This window comes from Phoxinus phoxinus, assembly GCF_949152265.1.
Source record: "Phoxinus phoxinus genome assembly, chromosome: 1".
Classification (NCBI taxonomy): domain Eukaryota; kingdom Metazoa; phylum Chordata; class Actinopteri; order Cypriniformes; family Leuciscidae; genus Phoxinus; species Phoxinus phoxinus.
The window spans coordinates 30,346,704-30,364,579 of NC_136876.1; the positions used below are offsets into that span (position 1 = coordinate 30,346,704).

The 17,876-nt window shown below is 40.0% G+C and overlaps 1 protein-coding gene across 4 annotated transcripts in view; it reads right to left on the reverse strand.

Annotated features, from left to right (window-relative positions):
• Positions 1-17,876, reverse strand: part of septin9a (septin 9a) — a 75,316-nt gene that overhangs the window by 47,456 nt on the left and 9,984 nt on the right. The window contains exon 1 of one of the 4 annotated variants that reach the window (XM_079625603.1): positions 14,517-14,891. The exons of 2 other annotated variants lie outside the window; for them this stretch is intronic. In XM_079625603.1, the coding sequence (XP_079481729.1) occupies positions 14,517-14,538 (22 nt within the window). In that variant the 5' untranslated portion in view covers positions 14,539-14,891. Of the gene's footprint in view, positions 1-3,059; positions 6,159-14,516; positions 14,892-17,876 lie in introns of those variants that run through there. One more of the 4 variants, XM_079625601.1, reaches the window with a different exon arrangement.

The window sequence follows — 17,876 nt, forward strand, 5'->3', positions numbered from 1 at the left end:
AACCGTTATCGGTATACTGTCTCTCTCATGCACCTCTCTTTTCTCCCTATTTTAAACTTCACCTGTCTCTATTTTAACTCCCTCGTCAGACTGTGAATACCCCACACGTCTACTTGAAATGATCATACAATGTTTTTGAGACAGTGGATTAAAACCATTTTTAACCAGCTCTGCGCAAAAACTTTTTGTGTTAAACCAAGGTAAACCAATGCTCGTAACAATCACCCATTCCCATATACTGCAGCTTAGCAATGGTTAACTTCAGGTATATTATGATAAGCTAGAGGGCATGATGTTTTATATATGAGAACTTTTAATATAGCCTACTCTCAGTTACAGATAGCCATAAAATTCAGCCATGTGACTGACTGCTCACCATAACACATGCACATCACGTTTCCAGGGAGTATATCAAAATGTTTTCACTTCAAAAGTAGAGCTATGAATTTCAGAAGTTATGAGCTTCATTTATTAAGTCCATTTCCTTGTGCAGAGGCCAGCACTGAATAAAGGGAAGTCATTTATTGCTTCGTTCCCAACCTCAGGCCTTCTCTGAAAGAGTGAAAACAGCATTAGCCTGCAAGTGATGTGATGTCATTAGCAGGAGACACTGCTAGCAGATAGCATATCATTGAATTGCTCTGGGAGCCGCTAACCCGCTAAGAAGACTAGCATAGTGTAGCATATGCAGTGCACAGGTTTCCAACTAGGATTCTTAGCTAGCAAGACATTTTTAGTGAGCTATTTTTAACAAGAAGAACATGTTGGTTGACAAGTGTGTCACCAGCTAAGTTTAGAAAACTATGCTAGTTCATCAGCTAGACCAGCCAGGAAATTCATGCTAGTCTAAATGTTTTTTTTTTTAAACTATACTGAACAGATTTACCTATCTTCACTTGAAAGTTACCATAGAATTGAAAAGCATTTGCTTGTTTATTTACTAGTCACTAACTGAAGCTAATCGTCTTTGTTAATATGAGTGAGACGCTTTTCCAACCCTGAAGTAACGTTGCACAGAACCACACTATAAAGTGCATACTTCTCTTTATATTGTGGTCAGTCCTGCCTTTACTTTCTGCAAATAGCCACGCCTGATGATGAATTTAGATACAACATTTAGCTTTACATGCAACAACATGAAAGTGGTTTGGTCGCAGTATAATGTGAGTGCATTTCCTGTGCTGATGTCTTATTTGTTAGCAATGTAATGAGTCCCAGTCTGAAATAGTTGTCATGTGTTGCTAAAATGACCAAAAGCTGTCAATTTAGGTCATCCAGAGCACTCTGCAATCCAGCAGGATTCATTTAGAGACACATAAATATTTGGGCTGATCTAGAATTGTCGTAGTCTGAGAACAAACAAATTAACAAATGTGTTTCTATCAATCATCCAAGCACTGTCGCTCTGAATGACACTAAATGTGTCTGAATTGGTTTAGTCTCAGCTCAGAGTCTGTTGCATACCGCACACAAAACAGAAAAATAATTGCTATTTTTATAAGGCTCTAATCCGGTTTGCTGGCTTAGAAGCGATTTTTACTTTTTTTCTTAGTAGCAAATAGGCACCTTTTTTTTTACATTTTCTATTCCAATTTTGAATGTAAAACGAAAAAAAAAAAAACGTCTTACCATTTTCTAAGACTGCTGCACCTTTATTTAAATACATTTTTTTTGTACCAGTCTATTTCAGATAACTCCGCCCCTTAACAAGTAAAATAAAAAATAAACTGTGGTTGGTCGCTTTACATATTATTAGAGATTCACAATATATTAGTACCGTTAACCGTTATTAGTATGTTAACTTGTTTTTAAACTTATCATACTGTTCTAAATAGTATTTAATTGTTCATGCTCAGTATTTGTACATTTAGATTAGCCTACCTTTGCCGTCACCTAACATTCTCTTTTAAATGTAATCTTTATTATTTATTAACTCTGTTAAAATATTAGTAATATTAAAAAATATGAAAATATTTAATGGCTTATTAGTATCGGCCAGAATATTCCCTGTCTTACACGGTTCTAGGCCACAATAAGCTGCAATGTGGACCAGACCTTTTGCATGCAGTTTACTCTAATGCCTGGCTTTGTCAAAAACACACAAGGTTCGTAAACATGCATCTAAATTGAGAACTCAATGTCTGGCAAACCCTCCATTTTCGGCACCCGCAGAATTCAGCGCTTTCTGTGAGTCTGTAAGTTTTAGCTCAAAGCCAGAGCACACTATCTGCCTCTTTTACTGTCATCCTCTCATCCATTTGGACAAAAGCATCTATTTTTGTCTGAGACAAAGTGGTATATCCATGAAGCAGCAGCCAGGTGCACAGCTAAAGCCTCTCATCCCGGTGACCCAGGTCATCAGCTTACTTATGAAGACCACCCTGCCCTGACCGAATGCCATTCCTCATCCTCTAACCTCCCGATTTTTGTCTCAAAACGCATTCCGTGACTCAATAAGTGAGGACACTGAAAAAAAAACAGACAAGTGGGAATACGTCTTGTCTATTAGATGCGTGTGCGTTTGCCAGGGTCTCTCGCAGCTGGATGAGAGGTGTTGAGAGAGGAAAAGCTAGAGGAAGGGGGGATGACAGAGCAAATCAATGCTAGGAGCACAGCGATGAAAAAAATGAAAGACCGAGACGTGAAGCTCAAGGAGGTGTGCAGGACGAACGGACGCCAGCCAGGTGTGATCCTCATAGTCGCAGTCAGTGATGGTTAGTGTTGCTTTCGTGTTAGTGCAGTGAGGACGTTTCCTGTCATGCAGGACTGTTTGTGTGTACAGCACACAGAAAAGAGTGAATAGCACATACTGTGCATGACAAATACACACAGAGCTGTAGACGGCCACATGACCTGCCTGACACATCCACAGCACACTCAGCTATAGACAACAGAGAGACTCCAGGGAAGATATAGAAACAGAGACTATAGCTGCACTTTATATTAACAATTAAAATTAATAACTCTTTCAAATGTATTTGATCAATGATTTGTACTTTAAAACTCAACGTTTTCTTTTTAAAATGTGAGAGAATCCTATAAAAAAAAGGAACACAAACCTTCAAAGTCTGAGATTATTCCCTCCAAATGCGGATTGACTGTGGAATCAGACATTTTGAAGCCGAATCTCCAGGATCAAAGCAACCTTTCCCAGTAAGGCGAAACTCTCACAGACTTTGTGCTCTCCAGCTCCCAAACAAATCCCAAATTAGGAGGTAACGGGGGGAGGAAAAAAGAGAAAGCAGTCAGAGCGGTCCCAAGCACAGGACTTTCTTAAAGGACCAACTAAGTTTTTCCCACTTCCTCCAGCTCTCTGAACGCAGCAGACCTCAGAATGAGAAACTGATGACAACCCCCCACCCCCTCTCGCTCTCTTTCACTCTCTCATTCCTGCCCTCTCTCCTCCCTCTCTCACTCTGACCGAGTTGCTTGGCTTCTAACGTGAGTTATTTGAGTGAATGCTCAAATTGAACTTTCCAACACGCCCCCGTACACCCTGAAATGAGGCTCTTTTGAAATCGTAAAAGAGATACCGTGAGTATTTTTAGATTAAACTCATTCAGATTGTGTAACGTGGGTGGAAGAGCACGGTCCGTGCGAGACGTGGAGAGCAGCGGCGGTACATATTTCATCAGAATCCCTAAGGAGAGCACGTCTGCGCTTGCGGCTTCCCCAGTAGTTTCCTGAATTTGAGCACACATCTATTGCCTGAGGCCACCAGCGCTCCTCGTATAACAGACGGTTGAGGCCACAGGGTGTCATAAATCAGTGACCTCATCTTTAGTTCGGACTCCATCAGGGCTGCATTTCTGCCCACACCTTCTTGTGAACCACCGCCACACGTTTTCATTTCATCCAGACATCAACGGCTGTGTTTGTGCACTGGCTACCGAGTTGAAGAGCTGGTTTTGTTTACAGATTCGATCTGCTAACTGCAGATATGGCGCTGTATGGTGCAAACTGGTTTGTTGGGTTTTTTGCGTCTCCCAGAAGTAAATCTCTCTGGCTGATGGGAAACACTAATGGTGGTTACATGATGTTACACTGAGGCCTGAAGTGTCATGGGCCAGAGCCTACAAAAACAGGAAAGTCAAGCTGTATGTGACTAATCATACAGCAGATTTCGCAGCTCTTCAGGCATGTCTAATGCAAACACCAGGCCTTCTGTATACAGACTTGCAAACACACCACACACAAATCCGACGACGAGATCCTGTTATATGTATAGGAACAATCTGAAAGGTTTCAGGGGAACATAGTATTAACCTTGACAGCCTGACTCATAAATATTGATAATTAGACCCATATTTGCTTATTATTCAGAAAGACTCCTCAGAAGTGAGCATAATTAATTTTCTCCTGGTGTTCTGAAGTTATTTCGGATTTAACAATTTCACTTCTAGTCATTCATTTATTTCCTTTTTGTAGCTAAATGATAAGTATTTTTTGATATCAGTAAGAATTATTTTAAAATAATTAAATACTTCTGTTCATCAAGGATGTAAAATGATCATAAGTGGCAGTAAAGACATTTATAATGACACAAACCATTTCTATTTCAAATAATTGCTGTTCTTTTGATATTTCTATTCATCAAAGAATCCTGAAAAAAATGCACCAGTTTCCACAACAATATTATTTATAAGCAGCAAGAAGCACAACTGATTATTATTGATAATAATAGGAAATGATACATAAGTGTGAGCAATCAAAATAAGATTTCTGAAGGATCATGTGACTGGATTAATGGCAGCTGAAAATTACGTTTTCCATCAAATTGCATTTTAGAATATATTAAACTTAAAAAGTTATTTTAAATTGTAATAATAATTCATGATATTACTGTTTTTATTAACTGCTTTTAAAATATGTTGGCTATGTAATTTAACAGTCATCTGTGACATACACAACTCTATACAACATTCACACACCATCACACACTAAAAAATTAACAGAACTGGTCTTTCATAAAATTAAAAAAGAGCAGTATAACCACTAGATGTCACTATAACGCACAATATGCGCAAACGATTGTGGAATTTGACACTCGTTTGAGAATGTCGGTCTGAATTCTAGCACTTCTTGCATGCAAAAACTTGAAATGAAATGAAATAATGATAATAATTCTAATGAAATAATTAACACTCGCGTGATTTCTTTCTCAGATGGTGACATCTCACTTGTTATATTAAGGAGAGCTGTACCAGGCTGAGAGGCTTCTGTAAACACGTTCTGTCTGAAGCCATAACTCATTTCACATACCACAGAGAGAGATATCCCTGACACTGGAAAATGTAAACAATCACTTCAGTATCAGCTTCCATTTAGGTGGTACACGTAAGTGGCATGTGATGTTGCATCTGTGTTGTTGCTAATTCTCCTGATGTGTACAGTATAGGCCTATAAATTGTCTGTTGAACTCGGATTTTAGAATCAAAGTAGAGCTTCGGTGTCCTTTTCCAGCTGCTCCCTGAGCCTCTGCATGTTTACACACTGCATTTAGATCACCAGTCAGGCTATCTGCACTGCCGTCGTCTCCCAGGACGCCATAACACTCTCCAGCAGCAGCAGAACATCTGGAGAGGGTCTCTCACACCCAGACCGTAAGGGAGTTCACAGGAGCGGCTGGCCAATAGAGGGCGCTAGGGCGCCTCTATTTATTGAATAAATAATACATACAGAAATCATGTATACATATTGTCAATATATGTGTGTTTGAGGTATTAAAGGCACCCAGTAGGCTATGTGAAAAATTTGATAGAAATTCAAAATGTTTGGTTTTTCTACACGTCCCCTCCACCTGTCTGCAAGTCTCATCAGCTCTGGGGCACTGGAGAAATAGCCCCAGGGAGCACCCAATTTTAACTCGGTAAAAACTCTCATCCAAGGGTTACTCTTTTGGCGTAAATCGATGCGTGTGGCCGTCTACCGGAAGCTAGTTGTTTTAGATGATAAAGTTCTAAATATGGATCTTTTTGCTTACACTAACGCATCGCTTCACTTCAGAAGGCCTTTATTAACCCCTGGAGCCGTGTGGAGCACTTTTATCATGAATAGATGCGCTTTGATGTACTTCCAAAGACATACACCCATTCACTCCTATTATAAAGTTTGGAAGAGCCAGGACATTTTTTAATATAACTTTATATTCTTCTGTCATATACACCTGTGGCTTCAGGTTAAGTAAATCATGGGCTAATTTTCATTTTTGTGTGAACTATCCCTTTAATAGCTACTATGTTTGCTATGTTGTGGAATATTTGAAAAATTCCTCACACACACACACACACACACACACACACACGCACGCACGCACGCACGCACGCACGCACGCACGCACGCACGCACACACACACACATATATATATATAGATTTATATAATTTGATGTTATTGTATGTATATATATATAGTCCACACATGTCCACCACAAGGGGAACTGGTGTGAATAAATAAGTAAATTTTTTTAGTTAAATTTCAAATGCAAATGGAAAGTTTGTGCGATATGTTTGTTTTTGTGTAAGAATGCCTCAACCTTTTCATATTGGCATTAAATAATTACTTTTTCACATTGGTATCCTGCAGTTTGTGTTAAATTGTGTTTGGGTGGTTATTACTGTAATTATAATAAGAATTTGTATTTATATAGCCTTTCCAACACCCAAGGTCGCTTTACAAAGATAGGTTAAGGATTTGAACAAAATAAACCTCAAAATTAAAGATAGGGCTGAAAATAATATACAGAGGTCACTTAAAGCTAGGGTAGGTAATGTTGGAGAGCTAGCCAGATTTGAAAGTGGCACCTCTTCTAAGCTCCGCCCCCTCCTGTCAGTGCTCCGTCCAAAGCTACACCCCCAAATCCCCCCCGACCCCCAACACAAACATGAACGCGCATCCACTTTTGGAGTCAGCTGCATGTACCTACGACACAACTGGCTTACACCGACAGAGAAGCTACTGTTAGCATTGGGATTTTTTTGAGAGGGGGCGGGATTTTTGTTTGGAAAGTCAGGGGAGAGACGCACACTTCGATTAGACTGGATAAACACATGCAGCATCTTAATTGTTAAGAAAATGAAACGAAATAAATGAATAAATCAAGCCTTTATTACAAAACACTAGGCGATATCATACAGCATTCTGAAAAATGCGCACCCCTAGTTCCTCCGTCTATGGCCCATGACGCGATGAGCATTTACTATAGCTACTTTAAAAAACGCGGGTCAGGAAGCGGGTCGAGTACAATATTTTCTTTCTTTTTTTTGCGGTCCGAGTTGCGGGCGGGTTAGTTGAAAACGTCGGTCGGGTGCGGGTTGTTTATACATTGACCCGCACATCACTGCTGTGCACGCAGTGGTGCTCGGGCACGAGACATGAAAGCATCTGATTGGTTCTTTACATTCGCACCGAATGGCAGTGATTGGTCAGAGTTTTTACTGTCCTACAGCTGCTACAGAGGTCAGATTTTTTTCATTCCTTTTTCTGAACACATAATATATTGACTACTATCAGAATGGAAGGAGCATTTCATCCAGTATAAAAAAATATGTTTCTGAACAGGATTACCTACCCTAGCTTTAAAGATTCAAACAAATAATATATCCAAAACATGGTCGAATTTAAAGACTGTGAGCTGAAGAGTAATATTCAGATAAAAACATTTCAGTGCTCAGAAGTGTGCTTGCGAGCGCCACCTTTGTGCCCTCAAAGCCCGCACTTTCGCATCCTCCACACGAGTTACCTGCCCAGGAATCACTGCGAACGCCCAATCAGATAAATGAGGGGAGGAGTTTTTGTGGCTGTTTATGGCCTGTGCCAAAATACACTCTCAGGTGCCCTCGTGGACTCAAGCCCAGTTCCCCTTAGGTCTGCACTTCCTTACGTCACCAAGTGTGAACTCGAAGGACGTCCACAAGGCTGGAGTGTGCCAATTGGGATCCAGCCATAGACTGTCGGGAAGTGTGCGCATCGAGGGTCCATATCGACCTCAAAGGGGGGCGCTCGCGATCACCCTTCTGAAACCTAAAATAACCAATTGGACATTCTACAGTCTCATGGACTTAACGGACACGCACACGCAGCAGCCATATGGCCCTGTCCCAAATGGCACTTCATATGCACTTTCGGTCTTGTGGACTTACAATGGCTGCCGTGTGCGCGTGCGCGTTTCCGTTAAGTCTGAGTTAAGACTGATGCGGGCTCCGCAGCAGACTTCTGACAGTCAAAGAGGCGTTACGTCACGGAAGTGCGGACTAAGAGGAAGACCGCGAGTGCTTATGGTGCCATTTGGGACAGGGCCACTTGCGGTCTTGGCCACTTAAGAGCGCTTGTACGAGACAGCAAGTAAGTGTGCAAGACTGCTCCATGTCTTAAAAATGCCAAAGTGCAGTGCCTTTAATTCACACTAAACCCACACTATATAAGTGTGGCTAAGCGTATCCCATCATGCATTATGTTCGGGATACCGAAATCGCGAGATGTCGAGGAAAACATTCCACTGTAATTTAAATTAATTAGATAGCTACATATAATTTGGTTATAAAAACATAAAGTATTGCACATATTATTGGTGCAAATATGGTATGTGTAGGCCTATTTTTTACAACATTTGCAACTGTTTTTATCACATAATTAGAAGCACCACAATTTTTAACTTGTGTCTGTTAGATACATATTCTGAACAGACATGTAGAAGTTTATTTTCAAATGCAAAGTATTGAAAATAATAAATAAAAGCTCTGTAAACACTTGCATATTTTGCACGACTATAAGTGTGTCCCATCGAGTAATCAAAAGTTCAACACACACTTGCAGTCTTTATGCCTACTTGAACACTTGGGTCACATTACTTAATAATGTGGAACAACCTCTTTAAGTTTTTCCATTGACCTAAGAAGACAAACTGGGAAACTATTTAACAAACTTGTCTGAGATCAGTTATCTAAAAAGATATGCTAAATAAAACAAACAAAAGTGTGTGTGTGTGTGTGTGTGTGTGTGTGTGTGTGTGTGTGTGTGTGTGTGTGTGTGTGTGTGTGTGTGTGTGTGTGTTTTAATTAGCTGAGTGTGTGTGTTGTATATGTGGTATATGTGGTTTATGAGGACACAGATATGTATAATGACATAAGTATCACAACATAAACATATCCTGTGTCCTCATAAACCAAACATACATACTAAACTGGGTGTTTTTTGAAATGCACAAAAAGCAGAAGGTTTTGTGTGATGTGTAGGTTTAGGGGTAGGGTCAGTATAAGGAGATAGAATATACCGGTTGTACAGAATAAACCATTATGCCTATGGAGAGTTGCCGTAAACCACATGTGTGTGTGCTGCGTGTATAAAAAAAAGGGGTTGATACTATTTTACCATTTAGTAAAAATGTAGTTATAATTATTATTATTATCACTATTATGAATCGCAATTTGAACCAGTCATCACATAGGTAGCCTACTCAGGTATACACACAAAACCTGAAATTGCACTGAACTGTAAGCGCCTCTGTTTAACAGCTCACTTCCCACCCCAAAGCTTTCTATGTGCTTCACACGATATTGTTTGCATGTAAACAGGAAGGCTGTTTCCCTTTTAAACATGCACACACCAAAGGGGTCCTGCTGAAGGGTCTTTTTGCTTTCATTTACAAGATTCTCTGTCTCATCTTGTTTTGGCCTCATGTGAAGGAGTTTTATACAGTACATGATGTTTTATAAATCTGAGGCCCTGGTGACAACTCTGCTCTATTAGATGATGTTGACAGACAAGAGACGTTGTTAATCCACACGGATTTAAACACCCTCGGTATATTTAGTTTCATCAGATAATAAATAATAAGATTAAAGGATATTATATATTGATGTAGTAATAAATAATCTGCTATATGCTATTGAAATGCTGGGTCAGCACCTGACTGTACCAAGTGCGATGTGTTTATCTTAAAGGTGCGGTAATGCACTAGCCCAACGAATATTGGCAACAGGATATGATGTCATCCTCTAGGGCAGGGCATCTGAATTTAATAAATAATAAAAATATTCAAACTTAAAAATATGGAAGCCCATTTCAGCTGCATAAGGGGAAAAGATACCTTGGTAAATCTTAATTATGACATAAAAAGTCAAAATTATCAAATAGAAAGACATAATTCTGACTTTTTAATCTCAGTCATAATTATGCCCATGTCGTAATTGAAACAAAAAAGATAACAAAAGATGATTTTGTTTTATGTGGTGGAAATGAGCTTCCATACACAATGAGTGCAGGAGCACCCGCTCCACATAATCCACAAAAGTCCCTCAAGGACCATCTCTGGGCAGCAGTCAGTGGGACACACAGAGGGAGCGGTCAGGTTAGTGAGTGAGGCACGGCAGGCCCAGAAAATCCCTTGTGGAGGGAACGCTCCTCTTGCTCCAGGAGGAGGAGGCGTACTGCTGGTAAATACATAAATGGTAAATGGTAGACATCAGAGCCAGTGGCAAACATCAGAAGGACTAGCCAAGGTAAGGCTGTTCCAGGCGGGGTACATGAGCGCCGAGCGCCCGGAGATCGACTGGATCTCATAACTATTTATAGGCGCTATTCAAAATGTAGCAGGGTGGAGTAACTCCACCCATTGGCAGATCGTACGCATGCGTTCAGCTTATTAATTGCCTTGCATGAGTATAAAAGAAGTGGGTTTTAGCCAAGGGGGTAATCCATCCGCCGGAAACCGAAGCTTCCCCGGGGGCCGCCATTGGCTATCAAGCCATCACCTGCTGTTAGCATTCCATTGACTCCCAATCATTTTGGCGTCAATTTGACAGCACGTAACTTTACATCTGAGGTGTTTAAAGACTCCATTTGTCCATTATTTATTTATAAAGTAAGTAACACGACAATGTATAAAAGGCTCCATTACCTTGTATCTTAGGTTATGGCCCCGTAGAAGCAGTTTTTGTAAAAATAGGCTAACGATTGCGTCATATCCATGCGACTCTCTGTCGCACAGTCGAGAAATTACCGTATAGACAGCCGGAGAAGCTTGCAAGCAATCGGAGGGACGTGGAGGCATAAAGTCCGATAAAGTCAAGGGAGAAGCCCATAGAGAGTCATAAAGTTGATCCTGCTGCTAGCTCATGGATGCTCACGCTCTCCTTCTCTGCGAGATTCTAAAGGGAATGATTCAGATTTCTCTCGGCACAGCTACTAGAAGACTGACAGCTGTCAGACACGTTGCTCGCCTCACATCTACGTCGTCAAGCTCAGTTTGAGCCTGCGCAGTACGGTCAGCAATCAGGAAGTGAGTGCTTCTAATTGACTTAACTTTTCTCCGTTGAAAGCTATGGGGTCGCTGTGTCCAGTTTATATACTGTATATGGTCACAATGGAGTCGGAAGAGGAGCAGCGGGAGCTAGAGGTAGAGATGGAGTCCAAGTATTCAGAATACGTTACTCAGATTGAGTAATATGTATGTTACAAATTACATTTTTGGGGTAAATTACATTTTTGGTTTAAATTACATTTTTGGGTACATTACTGGGGTTCCTCTAACTTGAGAAGGGTCTGGCTGCAGACTCTGCAGACCTGCACTCTCAGACTAGCACGCTCAGGCACGAGTGCTTCCCGTATATTGGGCAGCTAGTCCGTATCTCCAGGTACCTCCGCTACTGTCAACTAGCTCTATTTAAATATTTGTTGTGTGTGTGTGTGTGTGTGTGTGTGTGTGTGTGTGTGTGTGTGTGTGTGTGTGTGTGTGTGTGTGTGTGTGTGTGTGTGTGTGTGTGTGTGTGTGAGAGAGAGAGAGAGAGAGTGTGAGAGATGCAGATTGGAGATTGGTGCACATTACTGCATAAACTGACTTCCAGAATGTTGCTGTGATGTTTTAGCTATTTATTATTCAATGTTGATGAAAATAAAATTGTAAATTTTGCTATATGTGACCCACGTCTCACCCATTCTTTGATAAAGAACCTTTGCGCCCTTAGGGCTGTTATTCCCCAGTATTCTGGGGTGAAGTAGTCCACCGTCATTGCCATTTTAGGCGTCTCCTTTGGAGTTTGCCCCTCCCCACTTTGCCACAAAAAGTAAACCACAGATTTGAGCTTTAAACAACTACATTCTCGTATTTTTTTCTCCTCTATATACAGTATAGGGAGTTGACAAACTTAAGAGTCACTGAACATGTTCAGTGAGTCTAAATACAGCAAGGGTTACAGTTTCTGGACAAGACTGGACCTGATACCATCCCTCGAAAGGATCAATCACATCATCATATTTCATTGTTTGTGTGACTTATGAATGACTTATGAACCGTGCCATTCTGAATTGTCCAATGCCTTTTGTTTTCTATTCTCATCTTTCATGAGTAAAATATAAAAGAGAGGAAGCCATAAAGCTTAGCTGTATGAAGCATGATGAAGTTAAAATTTGTAAAACAGTAGGTTGAAGACTTCTTTTTTTTTTTTTTTAGATTTGAGGAAGTGGCTCGAGTTTGGACATGTATTTAAGGAATTTTTTTACTGTTAAATTCTGTGAGAACACTGCATTATGGTTAATCGGACAGTTGTAAATATATTATATTATAGTCCTCAACTTTCCATCACAAGTCGTGGTCAGTGTAGACATGTTATTTCATTTGACACAAATGAAAATGAGACTACAGTCTGAAGTAACAGAATATAGCCTGGGAAATATGCGGGTACTGTGTCAATCATTCAGCAAAAACAGTAGACAAAAACATGGGTTGTGAAAATTTTATGTTACCAAAGACCCTAAGACAGTGTGACCTATTACACATACCGCACATTTTACCCTTACAGGTTCATTCTCACATCATTCTATTATTCACCACTTCCTGTTTTTCATCACTCTTAGAAGTCTCTCTCTCGCTCTCTCTCGCTCTCTCTCTCTCTCTCTCTCTCTCTCGCTCTCTCTCCAGCTCTGCTTACACACTTACTAGCTTTCCACTAACAAAAAAGTACCACAGGATCATCACAGCTCGACAATAAAATATAATATGCAGGTAAATGTATAGTCACAATATTATATATATTTTCTCAAGTATGGTTTCTGTAAACTAAATAAATAGAAAAATTACATTAATGATGATTTTATGGTGTGTTAGTCATTTTTAGCAGTAAATCTCAAAAGACAAAACAAAAGGCAAACAAAATAAAATGATTATTATGACGATTCCATTCAATATTTTAAAGTGTAGGCCTGGGTAAAGTGACAGAATCTTTTGAAAAGAGTTTAATCCTTCAAAAAGTGATACAGATATTTAATGTCATTGATCAAATACAATATAAATCGACCATTAAACCCATTAAACCCAAGTTCCTTCACAACAACCGGTTGTTAGGTTCCTTAAGTCGCTCTCCAGAACCTTGACCCTCTCTGCTTTCCCTCCGGTGTAATGATCTGCTAACCTCTGTCTGATCAGCACAACTTTCAAAAAGCAGGTAAAGACACACTTCATTCACAAGCACTTACTATTTCAAGGCACTTACATACAAACACACAAAATTGTTTTCTTCATTGCATTTCACCTCTGCTCTAATTTTCTTCCTCTAGCTTTCTAAAAAAAACTGGCATTGCACACTATGAATATTGTTGGCTCTGTGACTAATTGCTTAGTTCCTCTATTGTATGTCGCTTCGGATATAGCTAAGCATCTGCTAAAATGCAAATGTTTTTGATGCTGTTTTTACATTATGAATGTACATTTCTATGTCTATGCAAACATACGACGTGTGCTAGAACTACATTTCACATACAAATACCCACATTAAGATCATGCCAATTTGTTGCTTTTCTCTTTCCCGGTTTCTGCCAAATCCATTATAGACCCACCTGGACTGATGCCTAACTATCTCAGGAGTAATCTGGGACTTGCGCTGTGAGATCACGGAGATCATAAGGGTCATTCCTCATTTATTTATCCTGGCACTGGCTCTCACTCAGGGCACCAGGTGTGTCAACTCAGATAAAGGATAAAGGCCGGTATTATATACTGTATTCACTTTTTCTGTGTGTTGCACAGCACTGTTTTTTTTTTCTGACTGCCAGAACCTCTCTAAGAGTCCTTGGCACGTTTACAAAAAGCCTGTGTGCTGACAGTGCAGAGCACACCACAGCACTGATACAGAGAGTTTCAACCACACACACGCTCTCTTTATTGGCTGTTGTCACAGCATGATGAGCGGGTTCCCTCTTCCAGTCAAAGCCTATGGAAAATCCAGCCCTGTCAATGGAAAATCTTACAAACGCACATTGCTCTGCAGCACCATCGCCACCAGGGACAAAAGTGTATAGCGTAAATGCTATGTCTGCAAAAAAAGAAGCGAGATAAATCCAATTTTTACTACAACATGTGTGAAGAAGCAAAGTCTCCATAAGTGACAGATCCCAGCTAAAGCAACAAACACAGGACCACTGCCATAAAAATCTTACAGAGCAAAGGAAAAGAGCGGAAAACATACTTCAGCATGTGAGAATCTCTTTGAGCCGTGTCCCAATGGTGGCGCACCGGTCTCTTACCTGCGATTTTGTCCCCCTCCATGGCTAAGCGCACACCCTCCTCTGCCACATGTAGCCCGTCTCTCCTCCAACCTTTTTTTGTTGGACTTCCTGTTTCTCTCCCAGCGCACCAACACTTTCTCCTCCTTATTTGCTTTCCCTTGCTCTCTTTTGGCTTTTCCCTCCCTCTCTCTCTCTCTCCTCCTCTCTCTTTAACTCTACCCCAATCTTCTGTTTAATGTCTTCCGTGTGCCGTAATAATGAGCGGATGCAGAATTACGGCATGCCCATGTGCTGATCATATGGAGCGTTCTTGCTTTTTTGCTTTTACAGTCCTCTCTTATGTGTCCGTCTCTCTCTCTCTGCGTCCTCTGACACTGAGGCAGCATTGTGTATGAGATGGAAACCCAAGGCCATGTGATATCCCAAAATATCTTCTCTCGGCAGCTTGAGGAATCCTGGACTGCCCTCTGATTTTCTCCAGGGCTCTGGTGAGTCACGAGAGAAAGGTCGAGGAGATAGACGTGACCGACATCACACCCCTGTGATCGAAAACAAACATCTGAACACTGACTCAGACCGTAGACAAACAGTTTCATGCGCTGCCTGCCGCTCCTAATTTCAAGTACAGCCAAGACACACAACGCAGATTCCTTCGTTTTTCTTTGTGTTGCTCAACGAGAGCAAATGCAGACCTCTGTTTGAAAGCATTTGAAGTCAGGATGATGTGTCTTTGTTCAGGAAGTGGGAATGACCTTTGGCTTTCCTTTCTGGGGGGTTGCAGGGTCGTCTGGCAAAGCAGGCAGCTGGGAGACGAGCCTAAATACTTGTGAAGAAATACACCAGCCAAGACTCATAGCATAAATACATAGAGATTGTACTCTAATTAAATGACCTATTTATCAATAATATTCATATTGATGCATATAATACAGAAAAGATAGCAAACGCAAAATAATATTGATTAACAAATACCAATATGTTATAAGTTGACAGATGTCTTGCGCTTGTAGCCTCGTACTTAGTAAAGTAGTGATTTGTAAAGCATTCTCCCTAAAGAACTCTTAACACAGGAACAATACTGCCTCTATGAGAGTATTCATAGATCTACACCCACTGCCAGACTCACAGCCTTAAATTCCCAAACACATGACATTTCAGCCCTCAAAGAGAGGTTGTGTCATAGTATTACCGTAGCAACAGGCTTTGTTAGCAACATACAACACACTCCAGTCCACTCAGAAGAGCTAACAGATCGATAATGTTGTTTAAAATACTCAGAAATGTGGCCAAAAGTTATCACTATGCTTGATTAGTAAATAACTGAAAGTAAGAGTTACTGAATAATTATGTTTTTATATGGAGTTCCGTAATTTCCGACCTGAGAAGTACGACCCATGTGAAACATGAAATGGCCTTTAAACAAATACTAAACAAACTGCAAAATGCTGTCTTTTCAGATATTTCATGCATGGATTGCATCTGTAGCACTTCAAGAGATGACACTGTGTGCAGGACACCCATCTCAGCCAGGCTCCTAAATTAACGCTTGTCAAGTGCCAAATGCAAGTAAAATTTGGCGTTGGCTATATGAAATAGTTTTACTTGCCAGTTGGTGTGATTATCAAATTGCAAAGGCTGTGATTTAATTATATATATAGTCGCGCCAATCTGGGGAGGATACATTTTTTAATGGATGCCAGTGGATGAGAGGCTTTCGCACGCTGTAGTAGTTTTTGTAGGTCTTTCCGCCAAAATATAACAATCTATGGCTTAAAATAATAATGATAACAATCATTATTATTAAGAACTCAATACAGTCAGAGATGTTTAGCACAGTGTGTGCTTAAAATACAGTTTCAAGGACTTCTGCCATCTTATACATACACAACAGCAGCCAAATGTCTCCTGTTTTAAGTAGACATTCAGACTCGATGACGCCAGGATATACTTTCTAATCAACAACATGTCATGTTTGTTAAGTGCAAAGCATTAAGACAAAACATGTTGACATTTTCCACAGCAAGTCAGTGACCAAAAGTCAATACTTCTAGGATATATATGTTAACTCTATTGTATATTCTCAATTATATATAGAAGTGTTTCAACTTCATTAAAAGAACAAAAACGTATATCTTAAATAAGACTGAATTTATTTATTAGTACTACAGTTATTTTTATGCTTCTCCAAAAAGTTATGTTAGTAGTTTTAATGTTTTCTGATGGCTGACACATTAACACATAAAAAAAAAAATAAAAAAAAAAAAAAAAAAAACCCAGTCTGGAAAAATCTGTTTTATGTAAGAGTAAAACAGGTTTAACATTTGCAACTGCCTGGACAGCACACAAACAGAATTTGCTTTAATTAGCATTCTTTCTCTTGTGTGCGTCATTCATGAGCATGTGTTTATGTGTATGTTTTGTTCATGAAGTCTGTCAGGCAGATCTCTGGATCTTCAACCAGCCCCCATATGCAGATGTGCTGCTGACATTGCAAAAGCAGCCTGCGCTTCCCGCTGAGAGAGGATGCTTCAGTGGTGAGATAACACACACATACACACACACACACACAGGCATGCAAGGTGTGAGCCCTCATGCAACCACATAATGTGCAAAGATCCACGAATGTATAGCCTACATCAGAAATAATTTGCTCTGTCCACTGCGAGAGAATGTTTCCTGAGACAGATACACAACCGCTCTTTGTGGTTTTCTCCCTCATTTAAATATATAACCTTCTTACACAGAAAGCAAACCAAATAGGCAGCTGCTTTAACCACTACCCCCCAAACACGGGTACACACACATTTAAAAACTCAATTACACTTTACAAAAATACATTTAGGTCTATTTATCATTAGTTTAGATCAGTATGACTTTAAAACACTGATCCATATTACACTGGACGTCAAGTGGAAATCCACTATGGTTCCAAAATATTTTATCATTCAATCACTGGTGGTTTTCAAATGAGAACTTCAAAAACAGAACAACCAAGTATATAGCAACATAGACAGACAACTAGACAGGACTAAACACAGGACTTAATGAGACTAGTTAACAAGACCCCTGAACTAAGACTCTAATCAAATCTGTAACCAATGAGACAAACAGGCAGGGAATGGAGGAAGACTGAGATAATTAACACACAGACATCAAAACACTAGAACAGAACTACACACATGAAACGGAACACGTGACACAAACTAAATGCCTTACGAGTCATGACAGATTTCCATTAACTGTAGTCTATCTCTGAGCGTTCCATGAACAGCTGTGTTTTTAAGTTACAAGCATTGTCAATCATAATTCGAATCCTACTGTCCAATGCAGTGGATACTTTTACCAACGCATGCATACAGTATACTATATTTTGTATGC